Source organism: Rhinatrema bivittatum, unplaced genomic scaffold (genome assembly GCF_901001135.1).
Source record: "Rhinatrema bivittatum unplaced genomic scaffold, aRhiBiv1.1, whole genome shotgun sequence".
In the NCBI taxonomy this organism is placed as follows: domain Eukaryota; kingdom Metazoa; phylum Chordata; class Amphibia; order Gymnophiona; family Rhinatrematidae; genus Rhinatrema; species Rhinatrema bivittatum.
This window is the reverse complement of record NW_021820852.1, coordinates 109,994-132,802: the sequence shown is the minus strand read 5'-3', so window position 1 is coordinate 132,802 and position 22,809 is coordinate 109,994. Positions and strand designations below refer to the sequence as shown.

The 22,809-nt window shown below is 51.9% G+C and overlaps 1 protein-coding gene across 2 annotated transcripts in view; it reads right to left on the bottom strand.

Moving 5' to 3' along the window:
* Window positions 1–250: 250 nt before the first annotated feature.
* Window positions 251–22,809, bottom strand: part of ABCF3 (ATP binding cassette subfamily F member 3) — a 67,472-nt gene continuing 44,913 nt past the window's right edge. Inside the window, exons 13-21 of one of the 2 annotated variants that reach the window (XM_029586479.1) lie at window positions 22,216–22,416; window positions 11,726–11,802; window positions 11,180–11,224; window positions 8,909–9,041; window positions 2,688–2,776; window positions 2,516–2,607; window positions 2,199–2,331; window positions 1,344–1,431; window positions 251–1,176 (exon numbers count right to left, since the gene is read on the bottom strand). In XM_029586479.1, the coding sequence (XP_029442339.1) occupies window positions 1,018–1,176; window positions 1,344–1,431; window positions 2,199–2,331; window positions 2,516–2,607; window positions 2,688–2,776; window positions 8,909–9,041; window positions 11,180–11,224; window positions 11,726–11,802; window positions 22,216–22,416 (1,017 nt within the window). In that variant the 3' untranslated portion in view covers window positions 251–1,017. The remainder of the gene's footprint in view (window positions 1,177–1,343; window positions 1,432–2,198; window positions 2,332–2,515; window positions 2,608–2,687; window positions 2,777–8,908; window positions 9,042–11,179; window positions 11,225–11,725; window positions 11,803–22,215; window positions 22,417–22,809) is intronic. The other variant, XM_029586480.1, reaches the window with a different exon arrangement.

Genomic DNA, 22,809 nt, shown 5'->3' with positions numbered 1-22,809 from the left:
AGAGGACGGAGTCCATTAAAACTTCTCTGTCTCCATCTGCTGGAGAGAAGGCAAAACCCAGGAGTCTGGACTGATCTGTGGTACTACAGGAATGAAAATTAGCAGGGAGGAACCAATTTTCCTTTAACAGTTCTAATGAAGCATTGGCTGCCATTCCCTAAGGCAAAGAGCAGGGATGAGAGTGACATTCAGGGCAACGCCCCTGCATTACTGTCTCCGTCCAGCCAAGAAAAAGACTCGACACCCAAACTTCTCACAGGGTTTTATTTACAAGTGCAACTTTTTTCTGAACAGTGATAGCTGGTGGGTTAATCATTTCAATTTAATTTTCACACCTGGCTGTGTGCTCTCTCTGTACAGTATAAGGCTTTTGCAGTTGGGGTGGGAGAAAGGGCACCTTCTGCCTTAGAAATAAGATCGTGGATATTGTATCATATTCTGAAAATGCAAAATTAAAAATTAAAAAAAAAAAAAAAAAGAAATAAGATCGTAGAGATAACAGTTGCTTGCATCCATCCAGCTCATGAGCCAGACCTGGAGATGTGCGAGCTGCCTCCCCTTCCACCCCACACTGCACAGCCCCACTGCTTCTAGCCAGCTCGTTCTTTTCTTAAATTTCATTAATGAAGAATCCTGTTAGAGATGGATGCTGCATTATAGAGAATTAGGACTTCTACCAGAGAACTCTCCGTGATCTTCCTATCCCCTCAAATCCGAGACTGGTACATCACTTCCACCCCAGGATGTGGTCTGCAGCAGGACTCAGTCCACGGCTTCAGTCTTCCAGCCCCCGCCGAGCTAGAAAACCACTACCAGCAGTATCTGTCCCGGACTGCCAGCTCCAGGGTGGAACCTGCTACAGGCTTTCGGTGGCTGAGCTGCCTTCCACCTGCTGGGGGTGTCGGCCCACCCCCTTTTCTCCATGTGCACAGCTCTCCCTGGGCCATCTTCCCTTCACGAGCCACGCATTTAAATAGGAATAAAAGGTCGAGTTCCGGCTCTGTCACGAGATCTTCTTTATAAAAACCCTTCTTTGCGAAACTGCTCATGGAGCATGTCACGGTATTCATCAAAGCCACCCTCGATGCGGGTCACGGAGGCACTCTCACACACCCAGAGCTCCCGGCACACCAGGCGAATGAAACGCTCGTCGTGAGACACCAGGATAACGCCACCCTGAGAGAGAAGCAAAAGAAACCCAACGGTAAAACAAGTTAGGGGCCCCAGCGGGAGGACACTGCCAGCCTTGCGCCCCAGGCTCCCCTAAAACAGACGATACTCACTAAGCAGATCGTAGAAGAGTTTTTGACAGCCCCTACCCACAAAAGCAAAGTAGCTCATACCCGAAATTTATTCAGTGCTTTGCCCAATGCCTCTATAGTCTCCATGTCCAGATGATTGGTGGGTTCATCCAGGATGTAAAAATTGGGGCTGGAAGAGGAAGAGGAGAGAGAGATCAGTAACGGGTTCCAGAGCTGGGCAGCGAGTCCCATGCTGTCAGACCTGACCAGGACCCCAGATGCCCGAAACTCTGCTCGCAGCACCTCACAGAAACGAGATGCATCGAGGTGGCTCTCAAACGTGCAGCGGCTCCTCTCTGAGCAGGGGTAATCCCGCTGCCCGGCTGCAGTATGAGCACCAGAGAGTGGGAACTGAATGGCAGCAGGCAGAGCCCTGGAAACTCCTGCAGTGACAACGTTGCAAAAGCCACTTGAGCTTTACTCCACTGTAGGCTTCTGCCACATCCCCTTTATTTTTTAAATCCCGAAGAGACAGGTGGCCAAAAGACGACCAGGAAGATACTGAAAGCTCCCCCCCAAAGTCCTCTCTGCAGAGGCCAGGGGTGCCACCCAATTTGATTAATGTAGATATGCTTTGCTCTGCGATCCGCAGCTAAAATAGGATGCAGTCAGCCTTACCTTTCCCTCATCAATGAGAATGCTTTATCTACCATCCCTTGCAAGAGAACTTCCTCCCCTCTCCCCACCCTCCCACCTAATTCCCAGAGGCCTCAAGTCTCCAGGAGCCTTCACATCTCTCACTTGCAGGAGACGGCTCCATCCACATCCCTCACTGCAGCAGAGCTGAGCTCTAAAGTCTTGTTTGAGCAGCAGACCCAAGATGGTGGAGGGTGGGAAGTTAATGCCCTCCCTTCTCCCACATTTCAGCCGACCCCCAGACCCCTGCCTGAGACTCACCACGACATTGTCATCTGCGCAAAGGCCACACGGCTCTTCTGTCCGCCAGACAAACTAGCCGTGGGTCGAACTGCCAGCTCCCCGGAGATACCAAAACTACCCAGCTGGTGCCGATACTCCTCCTCAGTCTTCCCTGGGAGTCAGAAAGAAAGAGAGAAGGTGTCAGGCCTTGGCCGAAGGCAGCAGCTCGTGCTCCAGGATGCGTGGAGAGAGAGGGATCGAGAAAACAAGGGGGAGGGGTCAGTAAGAAGGGGCTGAAGTGCTGCAGGAAGGCCCGTTCCCTTTTCCCTGGCCTCCGTGCCCCAGGCTGCACTCACCGGGGAAGCGCTTGGCCAGCAGCTCCAAGGCGCTGATGTTGAGATCCAGCTGATCCACGTGGTGCTGACTAAAGTAACCGATCTTCAGGTTCCTGAGGAGACAAAAGTCACACTCACTGTCCTTGGCTCAGAGGTGCAAAGCGTGAGAGAGGGAGGAGGGGGATGAGCTTACCGATGTGCATGGCGGATCCCGTGGACAGGGGTCAGGTCTCCCATCAGGATTCTTAACATTGTGGACTTTCCAGCTCCATTTTCCCCCACCTGCAGAAAGGAAGAAGAGATGTCAAATAATCACCCGGGGCTGGGGAGGAGGCAGAAGGTTGCTGTGTTTATTTATTTAACATTTTTATATACCGGTTTACAAAGAACAGGCAGCAGGCCGGAAAAGAGGCAAAGCTGTTACATAGAACGCATAAGTCTAACATATAAATGTGATTAATTGAACATAGGCGAGATATTTGATAGCAAAGAATCAAAAAATATTAAGTTAACATCAAGGTAACATTAACAATTTGGTAAAAATAGCATTAAATAACATATGAAAGTATTTAACTTGGTCTTTATAATACTACGTAAATTGAAGTGCGACTCGGGGTGGAGAGTATAGGGGGACAGTTTAGGTAAAGGCCTGTTGAAAGAGCCATGTTTTTAGGTTTTTTTTTAAATTTGGGTGTGAAATTTTCTGTTCGGAGATCGTGAGGCATGGATTATGTGACATTTTCTATTCGGAGATCGTGAGGCATGGATTATGTGACATTTTCTATTCGGAGATCGTGAGGCATGGATTATGTGACATTTTCTATTCGGAGATCGTGAGGCATGTATTAAACCTGCAGGGAGGAATTAGTAACATGAGGTAACAATCAGTGCATCTTTCCCTCTGCGCTGGGGAGGGTCCGGGGAGGAGGGGGTGGTCACTGCATTGCACCTGAGGGAGGAAGAAAGGAGTCAGGTAGTGTCTATCTCACCCAGCACTAGTGAGGGACTGGGGATAGGAAAATTGGTTCTTCCCTGCTAATTTTCGTTCCTGTAATACAGCAGATCATTCCAGACCAGTGGGATGTGCATCCCTACCAGCAGATGGAGTCAGAGACAAAAAACTTTGGACACTGCTACATAAGAGAGAGAGCGCCCCCTGCAGTCCCTCAGTATCAGCCTGTACCCAAGCCCTTGAAAGTAAACTTCAACCAGGGGCGACCGATCCCTCCCAAGTAACCAGAGGTCTAGGTCGCCCGAAACCAACGAAACATACACCGGTAAGCCACCGGCCCTGCTGTGTAATAGAAATCCAATCATTCCTTCAGAAGACTAAAAGCTCCACAGACTCTCTTTCGGAGTCAGAACGGGGTGGGCTGTATTACAGGAACAAAAATTAGCAGGAAGGAACCAATTTTCCTTTCCTGTACATACTCAGATCATTTCAGACCAACGTGCCGCACGTCCAACAAATGCAGCTCCCTCTCCCGGGAGGAATCACGGGACCAGTCCGGAAAAGCTGGAAGTTCCACCATCTGACTGACATGGAAAGAAGAGACCATTTTGGGCACGAAGGAAGGAACTATTCACAAGGATACCCTGTCCCTCAGGAAAGGGTCTCTACAGGATAAGGTTTGCAGCTCCGAAATCCTCCATGCCGAACTGATAGCCACCAGGATCACAGTCTTCAGAGTCAAATCCTTCAATGACGCCCTCTTCAACGGTTCAAACAGTGCTTCGCAGAGAGCGCGGAGTACCAAAATTTAAGCTCCACTCCGGGCATGCTTTCTGCACTAGCGGACACAAATGCTTCGCTCCTGTAAAAAACCTGATGATATCCAGAAGCGTCGTCAGCTTCTGACACTGAGCAACATCTCGGAGGGCTCCCAAAGCGAGTTAAAGGTTAAGCCCTTAGCTAACCCCTGCTGCAGGAAATCCAAAATCTGGGACACCCCCACAGCCACGGGGCTCAGGTTCCTCTGCAAGCATCAGCCTTCAAACACCTGCCAAACACCATCGACGTAGCAAGTCTCCTAGCCTGAAGAAGAGTAGAAATTACAGACACAGAATACCCTTTCAGACAATCTCCGCCTCTCAAAAGCCAAGCCGCGAGATAGAGGTGATAGACCCGATCCGAGAATATAGGCCCCTGACGCAGAAGGAGCGGAAGATAAGCTAAAAGAAGAGGACCGTCCTCCGCCAGTCGTTCCAGATCCGCGAACCAGGGACGCCTGGGGCACTCCGGAGCCACGAGCACCACGGACCCTTGATGCGACCCTACCCACCCGATAACGTGGCCTATGACAGGCCACAGGGGGAAGACAGAAAATAAATCCCATGGGCCATGGACACACCAAAGCATCGAGACCCACTGATCTGTGTTCCCTCTGACTGAAAAACTGAACCGTTTGAGTTGGCTCGAGTTGCCATCAGGTCCAACTGCAGAGCACCACTCTGGCGCAAATGTGATTCCCCATACCTTGGAGGACAACTCCCACTCTCCAGGGTAAGCGCTGTCGGCTGAGGAAATCCACTTGCACGTTTTCCACTCCCGTGACATAGCGATGCCCCGGAGATGAATCTCTGCCCAGGCGAATAAACGTCACGCTCCCAGCGCCCCCGCAGGGCTCTTGGTTCCCCCCTGCCTGTTGATATATGCCATTGTGGTTGCATTGTCGGGACAAGACACACACCATCTGACCCCTGACTAATGGCAGGAACACTTGAAGGGCCCAGTGAACCGCCCGGGTTTCGAGTCTGTTGATGGACTGAGATTTCTCTGACATTCGCCACAGGTCTTGAGCGATCTTGTCTTGACACACCGCTCCCCGTCCGGAGAGGCTGGCATCCGTAGACAGGACCACCCAAACAGGGAAGTCCAACTCCACTCCTTTCTCCAGGTTGCAATGCAACAGCCACCAAGAGAGACTGCGTCTGGGTTCCTGAAGAAGGGGCAACGGAATATGGATCAGCTCTGGACAACAGCGCACGCTGTAAAGGTCTCAAGTGTGCAAAAGCCCAAGGCACCAGCTCTAATGTGGACGCCATGGAGCCCAAGACTTGGAGATAATCCCAGGCTGTTGGCACTGTCAGGTGAAGAAGGCCTTTCACCTGAGTCTGTAACTTCCGTACTCTGTCGCCAGGAAGACCTTGCCCTTTTGTGTATCGAACCGCGCACCTAGGTACACCAGGCATTGAGTGGGCACCAAATGGCTCTTCTGCAGATTGATGACCCAACCAAGAGACTGTAGGGTGGTCAACAATCTCTAGCGAGATCTCTCGCAGTCCTCCCGAGACTTCGCCTGGATGAGCCAATTGTCCAAATATGGATGCACCAAGATCCCTTCTTTGCGCGGAGCAGCTGCTACTATTACCATTACCTTGGTGAATGTGCGAGGAGCCGTGGCCAGCCCAAAGGGAAGAGCCCGAAACTGAAAATACTAACCCAGCACCTTGAACCTCAGGAATCTTTTGATGGTCCTGCCGGATCGGAATGTGCAGATAAGCCTCCGTTAGATCTAAGGAGGCGAGGAACTCCTCTTTGCACACCGCTGCAAGCACTGTTCGGAGCGTTTCCATGCGGAACTTAGGAACTCATAGGCACCGGTACACCTTCTGCAAGTCGAGGATAGGACGAAAGGACACTTCCTTCTTGGGAACCACGAAGTACACCAAGTACCGTCCCTGGCCCTGCTCCGCAGGAGGGAATGGACAAATGGCGTTGAGATCAAGTAACTTCTGGCAGTCACCCAGACGGCCTCTCACCTGCCGCAAGAAATCACGAGACGCAACAAAGGTGTCCTGAACTGGAAACAAGAATCTGAAGTGTAACCATGCCGGACTACCTCCAAGACCCACCTGTCTGAGGTAATCTTCTCCCACTCTTCGTAGAAGCTGGATAATCTGCCTCCTACAGCTTCTATGTGGGATTGGAGGCCCCTGGCCTCATTGGGGAGGCTTACCGCCTCCTGAACCCTGTCCTGTACCATCTCTGGAGTCAGACTACCTCCACGAAAGGACTGCAGATGACCAGAGCCTTGCCTGGACTCAGGGGGAGAAACAGGTTTACCAGAACGAAAACGCCGAGAATCCCTAAAATGAGCTCATGAAGGAAAAACCTTCTTACTCGGCTTCCTATCTTCTGGCAACCTATTGCCCTTAGTCTCCCCCAATAGCTTCACCAACTGGTCCAAATCCTCCCCAAACAGGAGATTTCCCTTGAAGGGGAGATTACAGAGTTGTGCCTTACAGGACAAGTCCACCAACCAGTTCCGTAACCATAAAAGCCTGTGAGCCGCCACAGAGGAAACCATACTACGCGCAGAGGTGCGAACCAAATCACAGAGAGCACCAGCCACATAAGCCACTCCCGCCTCAAGGCGGGCCGCTTGCAAGGGCAAAATGTCGCCTGCTGCTACCGCCTCTGCAACCTTCTGGACCCAACACAGACAGGCACGCTGTATTATGCTGGCACTCACCGCCATGCGCAGGCCGAGTGCAGAGACCTCAATCAAATGCTTCAACTGAATTTCCAGTTTGCGGTCCTGCATGTCTTTCAAAGCAGCCGCCCCAGCCACAGAGATTGTTGTCTTCTTGGTGACTGCCGAAACTGCGGCATTCACCCGCGGCACTTTCAGAAGGTCCACGGTCTCCAGAGAGAGGGGGTACATTTTTGCCATTCCTCGGCCTACTTTCAAGCCGGAATCAGGAGTATCCCACTCCCCTGTCACCAACTTCCTCATCTTCTTGGGAAAGGTGGTTGTCGGTCTTCGCAGACCATCGAGCACCAGATTGACCCCTTCACTATCCGGACTCTTCTTGGGAAACCTTAACCCCCAACTCTTGTAAAACTTGGGGAATCAATGGGCGTAGGTCCTCCAGCTTGAACAGCTGGACAACTCGAGGGTCATCCCCCTCCGGGATTGAAAATCCATCCAAAGCCAGGTCATACGTGTCAGGATCTCCCAGGTCTGGGGAGGGATCAGATCCCGGGACTATCCCCTGCATGTTTGGGGGACACCCTTGCAGCACCCCCAAAGCGTCCCCCCTGGAGGCGAGGTCACCCTGCACCTGATGGAGACCCAGAGCTGCAGGCGATCCTGAGAAGAATGTTTGGACGGGTCGGTTGACCGCTCCGCTGACCTTTTAATTCTGGATCTTTGATTGGCCAAAAAGGCCCGATGAAGAAGCAGCACAAATTCAGGAGAGTAGTCCACGGCTGCTCCCCCACCTCCTGCGGGGGTTTAGGCTGTACAGCATCGTTCAGAGGTGTGCAAACCAGCTCCATAGAGAAAGGGGGGGAATCCCCTCCCCGCGCCACGAACTCAGAATCCTCAACTTGCGAGGCAGAGGCAGGAGGCCCAGCCAAATGGAGGCTGGGCCTAATTGAGCAGCCACGTTCCTGAGGGGCCCTCCTCTCCCGACCCACAGTTAACACAGAGGGAGCGCGAATCCAACACATGCAGCAGGCGCCCATCTTGGATTTTGGCACCATGCAGCGAACCTTGGGAGAGCTCCAACAAAAATGGCATTTGCCGAAAAGGAGCCGCACTCGACCACCTGCCCATAGACCAAAGTGCCTGCGGACCAAGGCTCCGGGGCCCACAGCTGCCTGCCCCGAAATTGTCACTCACACCGCGGGACATGAGAAAGAACCAACGCGTGCCCTGAAAGAGCTGAGGGAGCCCCCTCCCTTCAGGAAGCTATCGCGTCTGATGTCGCACCCGCCCGGAGCCCGAGACACTGACCGTTCTCCTCCTCGGGCCGCAGTAGCCACTGTCCCGGTCGGGCCCTGACTAAGACCAGAGGCCACCCTGAGGAACTTCTTAGGTTCTGATGAAATCACTTTTCTTTTTTTTTTTTTTTTAAATAAAAACTTTAGCCAATCTCAGCAGGACCAGAGGAAACCGGAAACAGCTTCGGAGGCCAAGGGAACCAGAAGCCTCTGGTTATCAGGCCCTCCGGCAGGGTGCAGGCAAAACACAGTCAGGTTTATTTAACTCCCCAGGGCTCCTCTGGAGGAATGGCCCGCAACGGTGCCTAACACCCCAGGGAGCAAAATCTCAGCTCAGCTAAACTAACTACACTTTTTTTTTTTTTAAACTAAACCCTAGACTGCAGGGTTGCATCTCTATCATCTGCTGGAGTCAGAGAGACACTGAGGTCCTGCAGGTGGCGCTCTCTCTTTTGTAGCCATGTCCAACGTTTTTGCTCTCTGCCTCCATCTGCTGGTCTGGAATGATCTGAGTAAGTACAGGAGTGCAGTACAGGGGAGATAACCAGTTTTGGGTATGATGGGTGGGGAGCACAGAAAAAGATGCCTCATGAAACAGATTATAATGCAGAACATAAATAAAGAAATATTTTGTAGCATGTACTGGAAATCAGCTCCACATTCCCAAGTTTCCATGTACATACCACACATATGCGAGACTCCAGATCTGCTGAGACAGACAGACTCTTAAAGACGTGCTGACCAGAAGAGTAAGAAAAGTCCACTTCGTCCAGCTGCAGGATGGGAGGCGAGAACTTCTCAAAACCATCAGGGAACCTGCAGAAAGATTAATCCCTGCAGACTGAGATCACCAACCACAGCGGTATGAGGGAGAGGACAGGCAGGCAAGAAGTGGGGGCTGCAGGGGAAAGGAGGAGTCTGCAGCTGCTCAGAGATGAGAGAGGAGCAGCAGGAAAGTGCCTTATCTCTGCTGAAGTCAGGGGAGCCAACTCCCATTGCCCCAGGGTTATCCTCCCCCATGCAGCTACGTAGAGGTCAAGAAGAAACCCATGTTCTATTGCCAGAGATAGAGGAAACATACCAGCCCCTGGAGACACAGAGGAAGTCTCTCCCCACATAGATACAGTTCTGCTCATAAGTTTACATACCCCTGGCAGAATAGATGAGCGATTCAGACAAAACACGTCTTGTTAGTTTTAATGTGCTTCAAATTAAACTATTAAGCATGACAGAATAGAACAATCATTAAATAAATCACAGCAATTACAGAAATAAAATAGTCCTGTTCAAAAGTTTGCATACCTTTAAATGTTTGGGCTGATAATATACACTCAAATTGACACACACAGGTTGAGATAGCAACAAAGGGTGTATCTACACAATGAGTTTCTTAGCTCTTGAGAAACCCTTGTGCATTTCATCCAGGGCTGCACTGACTTTGGTGGTTACTGAAGCATGGGGAAAGCAAAAGAACTGTCAAAGGATTTGCGAGCAAAAGTAGTTCAACCGTATAAATCAGATAAAGGATATAAAAAGATATCCAATGATTTGAAAATGCCAGTCAGGACTGTTCAAACTATGATCAAGAAGTAGAAAATTATGGGTTCTGTTAATACCAAGAAAGATTTCAGATAACTGCCAGGAACATTGTCAGGATGCAAAGAAAACCCCACAAGCAACTTTAACTGAAATATAGGCTTCTCTGAAAGAAAGTGGTGTGGGTGTTTCAGCAAGCACAGTAAGGAGATACCTGAACAAAAATGAGCTTCATGGTACATTTGCCAGGAAAAATGCCACTGTTCACCAACGCCACAAAACAGCCTGCTTACAATACATCAAACAGCACCTAGAAAAGCCTCAAACTTCTGGAACAAAATAATTTGGAGTGTTGAAACCAAAACTGGACTTTATGGTCAGAACCATAAATGCTATGAAGAGAGACACAGCATCCCTACCGTGAAGGGTGGAGGTGGATCTCTGCTGTTTGGGGGGCTGTCAACTACAACAGTGGCACAGGGAATTTAGTCAAAACTGATGGCAGGATGAATGCAGCATCTTGTCAGAAAACACTGGAGGAGACTTTGCATTCATCAGCTACATACGGGGTGCACTTGGACTTTCCAACATAAGAATGATCCGAAACTAAGGCCAAGTTGATCCTTCAGAGGCTGCAGCAGAAGAAAGTGAAGGCTCTGGAGTGGCCTTCACTTTCTTCTGCTGACCTCACTTTCACAGTCTCCTGACCTCATCATCGTTGAGCCTCTTTGGGGAGAACTCAGACATGAAGAATTTGCAGGATCTGGAGGCTTTTTACCAAGAGGAATGGGAAGCTTTACCCCATGAGACAAAGGGCCTCATTCAAATCTATCAGCAAAGCCTGCAAAAGGGGGCAAATACAAAATATTAAGAACTAAGGGTATGCAAACTTTTAAACAGGACCGTTTTATTATTTCCTTCATTACTATGGTTTGTTTAATGATTGTGCTATTCTGTGATGCATAAAATAGTTTAATTTGAAACCCATTAAAAATAACAGACGAGTTTTGTCTGATCACCCAATGCTACACATCTTACAAATTCTGCCAGGGGTGTGTAAACTTATGAGAATAACTAAGTAATGGGGAGTGAGAGCCCCATCCACTGCTGTCACAGAGGAGTGGGGGCGCCAAGACGGGAAGGGTGAGGGAGTCGGAGCTCCCACCCCACACTGTTAGTGAAGAGACGAGAGGAAGGAGTGAAAGCAAGGGGGTGGGGAGGAGGGATGAAAACGAACCCAATCCCCCCAATCCTCCTGCAGAGACCTAGAATGGGAGTATGAGCCCCTCCCGGGAGGTGAGATGTGGTGAGGGACTCCCCCTCTCCCAGAGATGGGAAGATGATCCCCCCCCCCCCCCCAGCTGCAGACTCAGGAGGAGGAGGAGGAAAGTGAGACTCCTGCAGGGGACAGGTCTTACCTGAGCACCACCTCCGTCTCTTTCTCTACCGGCTTCAGCTCAGGCCTAGGACAGAGCGGAGAAGAGAAAACTCTCATCCAAGGAAGCCGAGACTTCACATTTCAGCTCACTTTTACAATTGTTGGCAAAGTATAATATATATATAGACCAATTGAAGAGAAGACAAGGAAAAAAAGGACATGCGAATAGCAAAATAAAGTTAGAGGTAGCAGAGACCTTCTGCTGGACTAACGGTAACATTTTTAGGGCTGTGCAGCTGTTCTGATTTTGCGCAAGAGTATTTATTTATTTATTTTTTGCAGATAAAAACAAAACCACATGTACTTTAATTTCTCCTAAGCTTAAAAAAATTGTTTGTGCACAAAAAGCAAAATGACTACTGCCCTAAACATTATCCAAAAATGTTGTCATGCATGGTTTGTCCAGAACATATCGGTTCCTCCCTCCTTCAGATATCAATGACTGAGAAAGGGGGAGGGAAGGATGGAGGGGGAGGGAGTGCGGGAAGGTAATCTGGACCAGGGAAAGGATGGTGGAGATACTCACAGCTTTTCCAAGAGTTTGAGTTTACTCTGGACCTGGGACGCTCGGTTTGCATTGTAACGGAACCGGTCAATGAAGACCTGGAAGAAAGAGAAGGTGTTGGGTCAAAGTCGAGCATGATGAGGGCCTTGGGAACCATGGAATAAATTCGGTTTCTCTTGCATGGAGGCCATGTGTCACTAGAACATGTCCTGTATGACCTGCAGCTCTCTGCAGTATTAATGCTCTGCTCTGCGCAGTACTGCCATCTTTACTTATATCTGCTCAGAGTATTCGGGCTACATATTTGAATGTTTATATCACATCTCCCCTTTCCCTTCTTGAACTCTGCGGTCTCAGGGGGGTGCAGACTATACATCACATTGGTGGCCTTTTGCATATCGAACACAATAGAAAATGACAAAAAAAGACCAGCTAGCCCATCCAATCTGCCCAAGTATTCTGGGATAGCACGAGAGAGTAAAATACTGCTCTTTATCACTGCCAGGCACCTGTTACCTGGATTGCTCACTGTTGGAAACAGGATACTGGACTTGATGGACCCTCGCTCTAACCCAATATGGCAAATCTCGTATTCTTAAGGCTATATCCTGCTATCAGTCACAGAGCAATACTACCTGTAAGTTCTCTCCCACGACAGCTCCCCGGGGCCCCTATGCCCAAATCTTATAGTCTGGTGACAGGCTCCTCGCTTCATCCAGGATTCCCTGCTTATCTCAACCTTAAGAAGGACTGGGCGAGACAGCTGGGTCCGGTCCTTTAAGGTAGTCTGAGGGAGTTTTCTGTAGACTCCATCATATGCCCTCAGCTCAGCCTTGCCGGGATGAGCATCTGCCTATGACAGACCCCTCTTGAGAGGAAACCTGCATTGGCATTTTCCTAGGACAAGCAGGATGTCAGTCCTCACAGGGGTGACCTCATCGATGGAGCCCGGCATGGAATACCTAGATCAAAGTTTCTGGAACTTTATCTGCCCATGCCCAGCACGCCCTGTTCCACGCAGGGTCCCTCTTCAGTCTTTTTCTCCGCGGAGCTTTCACCTTCCGGTAGAGCGAGCTTGTGGCTTTTCTTTAGAAATTGCCTTTGGAAACTTTTTTCACCATCCTTTTTGGATTTTCTTGTTAATTCATTGAAAAGCAAGTTTGCTTACCATAAACGGTGTAGCCATGAGATCTGGGGACGTCCTTCTGGGGTGGCGGAGCTCCAAAAAGCACACAGCGTTGAGCTCTGTGTGCCTGCCTGTGCATATCATCACGTGGCTCCCAGCCTTCCTCAGTCATTGTTCTTTCGCATTGCAGGTAGCACGTGGATCTCCGTTTTCCTCATCACTTTGTTTGGAACTGCTGGGTTATTAACCCCTCGTGGGCTCAAGCAAACAAGTGAGGATGCCAAGACCTTCAGGCTTTAAATCTTGCCAGTGTGGCAAGATTATGTCAGTAACAGATGGACATATGCCCTCTGCTATGTTTGCCTGGGGCCTGACTGAAACAAGTGAGGATGCCAAAACACAGGTCCCTCTCAGTTCCCTCTATTTTCCCCAGTCAGGTTTTTCGGCAGTTTGGTAAGTCTTATTTTGCTTTTGTTACCTCCCTTGGAGGCGATGCCTCGGTGCCTGCAGGCATTGACCGCCTGCCTTCACAGTTTCTTGATTTTTCCCTTTCTTTTCATTTGTCATGGCCTCGTCCAGTTTCCGTCAGTGCCCCCAGTGTCCACGGACCCCACGAGGTGTGCGTCCTCTGCCTGGGAGCATTGCACGACGTCCAGGGTTGCCACATGTACGCCCAGATGACCCTCCAAGGGACATCATGCTTGGCTAGACAAGATGGTGAAACTCTTCGGGTCAAGGAAGTCAGAGGCATCGGCAGCATTTGCACCAATGGACACAGAGCCATCATCATCAGCGGGGCCATTGGTGACCAGCCCCTGTCGGTCTCTTACAAGTTGTGGACGTTGGGTTTGTCGTCATCAACCTCGACACCAGGGAAAAAGACGGGGCCGAGCACCAAGGAAGCATTGGCACCAGTCACCCTTGATGCATGGTGCCAGCCTCAGGAAGGAGCCGGCTCATGCAGTGATGCCCCCAAAACGACCCCATGGCAAGGAGTGCCCATCAATGCCAGGGGTCTGTGATGGTCTCCACTGGTCCTGGTGCCAGTCACTGATCCACCTCAGGGATCCAAGGAAGATTTGGCCACCCTTCCTGCCTCCCAGTCAGTTTTGTCATTGGCAATTTTTGGGAAGGAGCTGGAACAAAGGGTCCAGGTGGCAGTGCAGCAGGCATTGCAGGGCATTGAACCTGTGGCACTGTGCCAGCACTCGTCCTGCTGGAACCGCTGCTGGAATGGCTCAACGTGCTTATCTGTGTGTTATCAACCCAGCTGGTGCTGGTTCCCGGAAGGCCATTGATGCCTGACAGAGCACAGATGCTTCCCCCGACCAATACGGTGCTCGTTGCCTGTTCCTCCAAGGAGGAAGCTCCATCAAGGCCGGCAGCGACCCAGAAGCCTCCAGCTTTTCCAGGGCTGGCACCAGTGCCACCGATGCCCATGCCTCTGGACAAAGGCAGAGCACCCAAGCCCCATCCCCTGTGGACTACAGTGAGGATGAGGCCCCATATGACCCCTGGGGGGATGATACTGTGGAATCCTCCTCCAAGCACTTGCAGGGTCTCCCTTCAGAGCCATCTCCTCTCAGAAGATAGGAGAGCAACAAAAAGGAAAATTAGTTTCTTACCTGATAATTTTCGTTCCTGTAGTACCAAGGATCAGTCCAGGACACCTGGGTTGTGACTCCGCACCAGTAGATGGAGACAGACTAAAACTTGTGGGCGGAGCCATATATGCCCCTGTGCCAGTCACAGCCCCTCAGTCATACGAATGTCAAAGTAGAAAAGCCATAATACAACATAGCTAACCATACAAACTCGTCAGGTAAACGAAAATAACTCCAACACCCCCACAGGAACCAGACTCTCCAAACCGAGAGAGCGAAGAACAAGGGGTCAGTGTACTGAAGACAACAATGAGCGGACTCTCCGTTACAACAGCGCAGCACTGCGGGTGGGATCCTGGACTGATCCTTGGTACTACAGGAACGAAAATTATCAGGTAAGAAACTAATTTTCCTTTCCCTGTACGTACCAGGATCAGTCCAGGACACCTGGGATGTACCAGAGCTAAATTACCGAGGGTGGGAAGCAGAGAGTCCCGCTCGGAGTACCCTCTCTCCAAAACCCCCGCAATCAGTAGCCCGAACATCCGATCGGCAATGTGTAATGAAGGTATGTAACGACTTCCAGGTAGCAGCCCTGCAAATCGCTTGAGGCGACACCTGTGAAAATTCCGCCCAAGGCGCCGCTTGAGACCGTGTCGAGTGAGCCCTAAGGCCCCCAGGAATAGGTTTTCCTCCCGCACAAGGTATGCCGAACCAATGGTTCCTTGTTTACCAACAGACAATCGTCTTGCGGGATGCCGCGGCCCCTTTCTTTGGACCCGAAAAGGAAAACAAAAGATCTGTCATCGGTAGCGTGGAAGGGAACTCCGCACAACAAGTCCCTTGAAGTACCTCGCTGGAGGACCAGAGGAGCTCCCGTCCGCAAAGCGGGCAGCCCCACTGACTGATGCCGATGAAAAGACGAAGACCTGAAGGAGAAAGGTAGGGATCGGACACAAGAATACCCCCGAATCAGAAAGACACAAAACGGTACTCTACAGGAGAGAGCCTGCAACTCAGAAAAGCGCCGCGCCGAGGCAAGCGTCACCAAAATACCGTCGTCAAAGAGAGATCCGGAAGAGTTGTGCGCTTCAAGGGTGCAAACGGTGCCGAGCACCAGGTGGAAAGAACCGAATTGGAAAACGCAATGGCGGACGGAGAAGCTTAGCCCCCCAGAGAAAACGGGAAAACATCCGGACCCGCAAGCAACCAAGCGCGGACCCGCCGGGAACTGCATGACAAGCCTTTGGCCAGACCAGCCTGGAGAAGCCAGAACATCAGATACTGAAGCGGCAGTGGAATCCACACCCCGCTGCACGCACCTTACCGCAAAGACTACCCAGGCCCGGACGTACGCCAAGGATGGAGACTGCTGCCTGGAACCTCAGCAGCATAGCCACCAGCGCGGCAGAGTAACCTTCCCCGTTTAGCCGAGTCCTCTCAAAACGCCAGGCCGCGAGACAGAAGGGATTCTCATCGTCCCAACAGACGGGGCCCTGACGGAGGAGCCCCGCGAATCCCTGGAGACGGATGGGACGCATGGGAGCCGCCACCGACAAACTGAACAAGGTCCGCGAACCACGGACGGTGAGACCATGCCGGAGCCCCCATGATCACGTTGAACACGTTGAACGGGTGCAAATCTATGCGGCGCATAATCGTGCCGAACATCGGCCACGGAGGAAAGACGTACAGCCGGACATCCGTCGGCCAGGGAAGCACCAAGGCGTCGACTCCTTCTGCTCCTCTTCCTTGGCGCCGACTGAAGAATCGCGGAGCCTTCGCATTGTGGCCTGTGGCCAACCAGTCCACGTGGCCTGTGGCCCTCCAGTCCATGTGGGGAATACTCCACGTCTTGCAGATGAGGCGAAACTTCGACCGCCAGCTCCCATGCCCCAGGATCCAGATGATGACGGCAGAAAATCTGCCTGGACGTTGTCGACCCCGACGATGTGAGAGGCTGCAATGTATGAGAAGCTGCAATGGACGTGAGATTTTGCTCCGACCAAGCCATCAAGAGCCGTGCCTCGTCTGCCACCTGTGGACTTCTCGTCCCTCCTTGGCGAGTGATGTAGGCCACTGCGGTTGCGTTGTCCGACAAAACACAGACTGCCCGTCCCCTCAGCAGAGGTAGGAACGATTGCAGCGCCAGACGGACCACTCTGGTCTCCAGTCGGTTGGTAGCCCATCGGGCTTGAGACGCTGACCGTAGGCCTTGAACTGACGTCCCTAGGCAGACTGCTCCCCATCCGGAGAGACTGGCATCCGTGGGCACCACTGTCCGGTTGGGCAATAGGAGTGACCCTGGAGAGGTCAAAAGACTGGAATCGAGCCACCAGGACTGGCCGGATCTCGCCCGGCCTACGAGTGGAAATGGACGGTAGAATGCTTCCGAAACCGGCTGCCAGCGGGATGGTAAGGACGCCCGCAATGGCCGTAGATGAGCAAACGGCCAGTGGACCAACACGAGAGTGGAGGCCATAGTACCCAAGACCATGAAGTAATCGCCGACCCGCGGTAGCCGGAGCGACAGCAAGCGCCTCACTTGAGCCTGTAGTTTGCACCTTCCTTCCTGCGATAGGAACGCCCTGCCCCGTTTCATCGAATACGGCTCCAAGGCATTGCAGGGTCTGCGTGGATACCGGCGTGGGTACCAATGGACGTCTTGTTGAACTCGACTAGCCAGCCTAGAGACTGCAAGAGTTGTAGGCCCCTGGCCACTGACAGTCGACACTGATCCTCGGACTTCGCCCGAATCAACCAATCGTCCAGGTAAGGATGAACCAGAAATCCTCCCGGCGAAGTTGCGCCACCACCACGACCATCACCTTCGTGAAAGTACGAGGCGCCATTGCGAGCCCCAAACGGGAGAGCCGTGAATTGATCCTTAGGCATCGCTGAAGAGACGGTGGAATGCCTACGTGAAGGTACGCCTCCGTGGAACCTAGTGAGGCCAGGAACCCTCCTGGACGCACCGAGGCGATCACCGACCGAATAGTCTCCATTTGGAAGTGAGGCACCCGCAGGCATCTATTCACCCCTGTTAGATCCAGGATTGGTCTTGAAGTGCCGTCGTTCTTTGGAACAATGAAGCAAATAGAGTGACGTCCTTCGCCGTGTGGACTGATCGGAACGGAGGAAATGGCTCCCAAATGTTCCATGCGCCGGATGGTGATTAGCACTGCTGCCTTCGCTTCGGGAGCCTTGCACGGCGAGACCAGGAATTAGTGTGCTGGGGAACGAACAAAATCTAATGCGTAGCCGTGTTTCATCACGTTGCGGACCCCCTGGCCCGATGGTATCCAGGCCCCCTCGCTGACGGGGCTCCACCCTGTCTATCGGAGCGTGTACCCCGAAAAGACTGCTGCCATTGATGGTTACGGGAAGAAGCCGACCTATAAGAAGAACCGGTAGACCTGTGATGACGCGACTTCCTGGGCCCTCGGAACCGGGATCTGGCCGAGCAGACGGAGCGCGCCCTGAATCTGTCCTCGGGCAGCTGCTGTGAACGAACCATCTGCAGCCAGGTTGCGCAGCCACAGCAGGCAACGCGCCGAAACAGCCGCCACCCCGGACCTAGCGGACGTACGCAGCAAATCGTGGAGAGTATCTGCCCCATACGCTATTGCTGCCTCCAACCTATCTGCCTGTGATGCCTCTTCCGCCGACAGACCTGCATTCGCCTGAAGAATACGGGCCCAGCGCAGACTCGCTCACATAGCGAAGTTGGTACAGAAAGCAGCCCGCACACCCAGGGCAGACACCTCAAAATCTTCTTGAGTTACACGTCCAGCTTCCTATCCTGTATATCCCGGAGAGCCGTGGCTCCCGTAACCGGAATGGCCGACCTCTTTGTCACCGCAGAGACTGCGGAATCCACCTTGGGCCGGCGAAGGAGTGCCAGCACATCCTTCGGTAGCGGGTAAATCTTGTCTATGGCCGTACCGACCTTAAAGGCGTATCCCATTCATTGAACAGGAAAACTGTCGATGAAAATTGAAAAGGAAAATCCTACTGTCGGCCCCGAGAGACCTATGCTCCTCTTCCTCGGAGAGCATCGGATCCAGGATTGCCTCTTGGCAGATCCATGTTTGTCTCTCGACGGGCCCCCCCCCAGCGGAGCCTCCATTGCCAGCTCCTGAAGCATTGCTGGAGTTAGTAGGTACAGTTCCTCCCTGCGAAAATAGTCGTACCACCTGGGGGTCATCCCCTTCCATGGCGAGTGCCCCTTTGCCCGCGCTGGGCTGGACAGGATCGTCTGCAGCCGAGGACCGTCCGCAGCCGCCTTCCCCGGCCCCCATCAGGGACTCCTCTGGAGACTCTGAGTCAACTGCCGATGAAGAATCCGTCTCAGACTCCTGAGGTACGCCACGCGGCGGACGCTTCCCCCGCGAGGGCTCCCGAGAGCCCCCCGCAACATCCATAGTGTTCTAGCCTTCGGAACAGACCTGCGGGTGGCCCCCCCCCCCGCGCGCGCGACGCCCCTCCGGCAGCGCTAAATATGCTTATATTTAAAAAACCCCGCGCAACAGAAGCGCAAAAAAGATAAAAATCTGAACCATCCGCGGGAGCCAACGGGGAACGAGGCCCCTCCGTGAGAACCCCCCGCCGGATCCCACTGCGGGGAAAGCGCGGGGGGGCAGGGCTGTATCCCCTGTTGTGAACCGAGCGATTTCGCGGCCGGAACTAAAATGGCCGCTGCGCGCGCACAGTGCAGGAGAAAAACAAACATCTTGGGGCCTATCAGTCGAGCCCCCCCGCGCAGCGGCGATTGCGCGGTTCTGGACTGGGCCCCCCGAGGCGCTCCGGACACTCCCTCTCTGCCCGTGCGACCGTAGCTGCAAAGGCCCTGCCACGAAAAGCGTGCGCGAGCTGAGCCGCAGGCCCGGTAGGCCGACCCTCGTGGCCTGCCGGCGAGCGCGACGAAAAAATGGGCGGGAAACGCGGCGAAATGCGAAGTAAAATTAAGAATTCAAAATCGGCGACCTCCCTCCTGCTACCGGCGCCCCCCCCTCAAAACGGAGCGAAGACGCAAGGGAACGGAGAGCCGCACAACGAAAACAAAAACCCTTTTTTTTTTTTTTTTTCCTTTTTTAACAAAGCTTGCAGCTGTCCTTGGTTCTGGAGCCCTTTTCCTGCAGGGGTAAGTGAACCGGGCTCCCCGGTGTCACCCCTGACGCTGCCACTAGCTCAGCCGGGTCCTCAACCCTGGCAGCGGCCTCAACCGGGGGAGGGTAGTCCCCTCAGGACCTCTCAACCCCCCCGGGAGGCAGGGCATCCGGGACTAAAATTAAAAACAAAACCCAATTTGCCACGAATACCTCGCAAAAACAATCAGGCCTAACAAAATCAGCCCCTAAAAACCAAAACTGACTAACCACCAAAATCAGGTCAGGCAGGGCTGTGACTGGACCTGCACCATCTACTGGAGACAGAGTAAGACTGAGGGGCTATGACTGGCACAGGGGCATATATGGCTCCGCCCACAAGTTTTAGTCTGTCTCCATCTACTGGTGCGGAGTCACAACCCAGGTGTCCTGGACTGATCCTGGTACGTACAGGGAACAAACAAACAAAAAAAAATATATATATATATACAACCTGTTGGTCTATCTGGTTCCTTCTCACTCCTTAACTGTACAAGTGGGACTAGCCCCCTTGGCCTGTTGTGCAAAACTGGAGAAGTGGAACTGGGAGGCCTCAAAAAAAAAAAACTACAACTCTGCAAGTTTTTTTCCTTACTGCGGCTGATGGGCTCGTCTGTGCTCTTGTCTGTGCTTCCTGCTTAGACAAGAGATATCACTGCTACCACCATATGTGGTAACTTGAGCGGCAGCTGCTTGGGACAGCCAGAGGAAAAGGAGACAGGCTCTGGCTGTTCCACAGGGTTCACTTTATTTACAGTGTAAAAAGTCAGCAGAAAACAAAGTAAGGCAGCTCAGCCTAGCTTCAGGTTATACACAATCTGAAACACTTCATCGCAGAGAACACCCAATTATTTGTATTACTCAAATAGAGACCTAGCAAATACAACTCCGAGGCAGCGGAAGAGAAGCACCCAGGTTTGTGAAAAAATGAGGCGGAACTGCTTCAGGAATTCCTCCAGGTTCCTTATATTCCCATATGGGAGATACCCAAGTAAGAGCCGGAACGGCTGGAAGAGACAGAATTGAAAGTGTTCTTGGTCCGGCCAGTTGGGAAACTGGTAGCCTGTGGCTTAAAGTGCATAACGCATGGGTTATTAAATCCCATAAAAGCCTTGGGGGTCTCCGACGTACCGGGGGGAGGGGGGAGAGGAAGGGGAGTGTTGCCAGGTAAGGTATAGGTCCAGGAGTGCTGTCAGGAGGGTGAGCAGGCAGAAGAGAAGGTGATGCTCCAGGAAGAATGACCTGAATGGCCTCCATCTGGACAGCCAGACCTTTGAGGAGCTATCCTTGCTGTTGCTGTACTCAGGAATAGCCTGCGCTGGGGACAAGTTCATCAAGCTCATGACCTCCGCAATTTGTCATGGAAAGTGAGCCCTTCAGCTGTGGTGGAACTGGCGTTGCCTGGCTAGAGAACCAAATGGGACCCCACCTCCAGTAGGCAGACTTGCTAAAGCTAGGACAGAGGCTAGGCTTCACCTATACCAGGCTCTCCCTCCCCCCCCACACACACACACAGGTTGAGCCCTTGGGTTCTGAGGCCAGCAGGTGAGAGTCCCGAGAATAGCAGAGAGAGTCAGTAGCGCAGACATGTTCAAGCTCATTCAGCGTCTGTATTCAGAAAATAAGTCAGATCCAAGAAGGAAGGCAGGGAGGAAAGGACGAGGGTAGACTGGATCAGAAGTGGAGGCAATCAGGAGCAGGAACACGCAACAAGCGTTGCAGGCAAAGATACAGCAGGAGGACCTGTTGCAAACACACCAGCTTGGATTGCAACCGGGGTTTAAATTCCCAAGTGCGCAGATGTCATCGGGGAGTGCCGCAAGTCTCTTTCCCACCATGGGGCCTAGAAAAGTAGAGCCAGCGCGCGTGCCTAGGGGGAGGCATAATGCGGCTGAAGTCGCGATGATGGCGTCCTTGCCACAAAGAGACCCTGAGGGCGTCCTTCAGGCTTGGCAGCATTTGTAGTGAGTTAGGCTGGCCAGGGGGATGTTCCTTGATCAGCCAAACAATTCAGCAGATTACATTTTTAGTGAAAGACTTAGCTCCTTTCCTTGGGAAAACCAGGCAGCATTTGTCCCTGAAATATATGTTGATTCCTCCAAACTTTTAAAAACACTAGGGTTTTTTATGCTTGGAGGAAAAAACAAGGGGAAGGAGGGTTTCAAGGAGTGTCAGCAATTTATCAGAGGATCCTTTATCAAGTAAGAGCTCTAATCTCCTCTTATGCTCTACCAATAACCTTTGTTGGGCTGTGAGCAATAAATTAAGGGCTCACAACTCTAATATTTCAGGTGCCTGGTCCATAGACAGCTGAGGAAGTGCAATATCAACTGCAAGTTTTGTTTTAATTAATATTTAAAGGACAGAGCAAAAGGAAAAAAAACTACTGCACCACCAGTACTCTTCTATCTACTGGAGACAGAGCTTTAACTGTCCTGCAGCACCCATAAGTAGTGAGGATGTCACAGAAAGGACACACGTAAACATTCTGGATTGGTGTAGCAGGATGAGAATGGATTCGCCATGCATTACCTTACTTTGTTGCCGATACTGCCACTGTGCATTACCCAGATATGATCTCCGTATTCATGCTCTGCTACCTGGTTATGCTAGTGTACAGCTGGCATTCGTTACCTGGATATGTTCCCGGTATTGATGCTGTGCCTCATACTCCCGCTGCTGGTTTTTCAGCCTCTCTTCCTTGATCTTCATGAAGTTCTCAAAGTCCCCTCGGTACGTGTCCAGTCTCTGTGTATGGAGATGTATAACATCTGTGGCCACAGCATTCAGAAAATTCCTGTCATGGGACACCACCAGGATAGTGGACTGCCATGTCTGGAAAAAAAGGAATTAGCACTAAAGGATATCATTGGGGTCAAATGAAAGGTTCTGGCTCACACAGCAGGTAGTGTAGGTCAGCAAGGGAAACAAGAGACGAGCAAGTCTGACTTCCACTCCCAAACCACAAGGTTAAAAGGCAGGGACAGGTTGCAGGGTAAGACTTGCAAAGAGAACCAGACACATGGGCTATGTCCACCAAACAGCAAATGAAGACAGAGATTAACAGGCTTGCTGATGTCACTTTACATAGACTCCTGTGCTGACCTCCACCTGTCAGTATCCTGTTGAGAAGGGGTGAGGGGGGGGAGGAAGGGAACAGGAAATCACAAAAATAAAATGTGGCACCCAAACCAATCCCTTGGAACTCCCTGGTCCAAGGTCATGCTC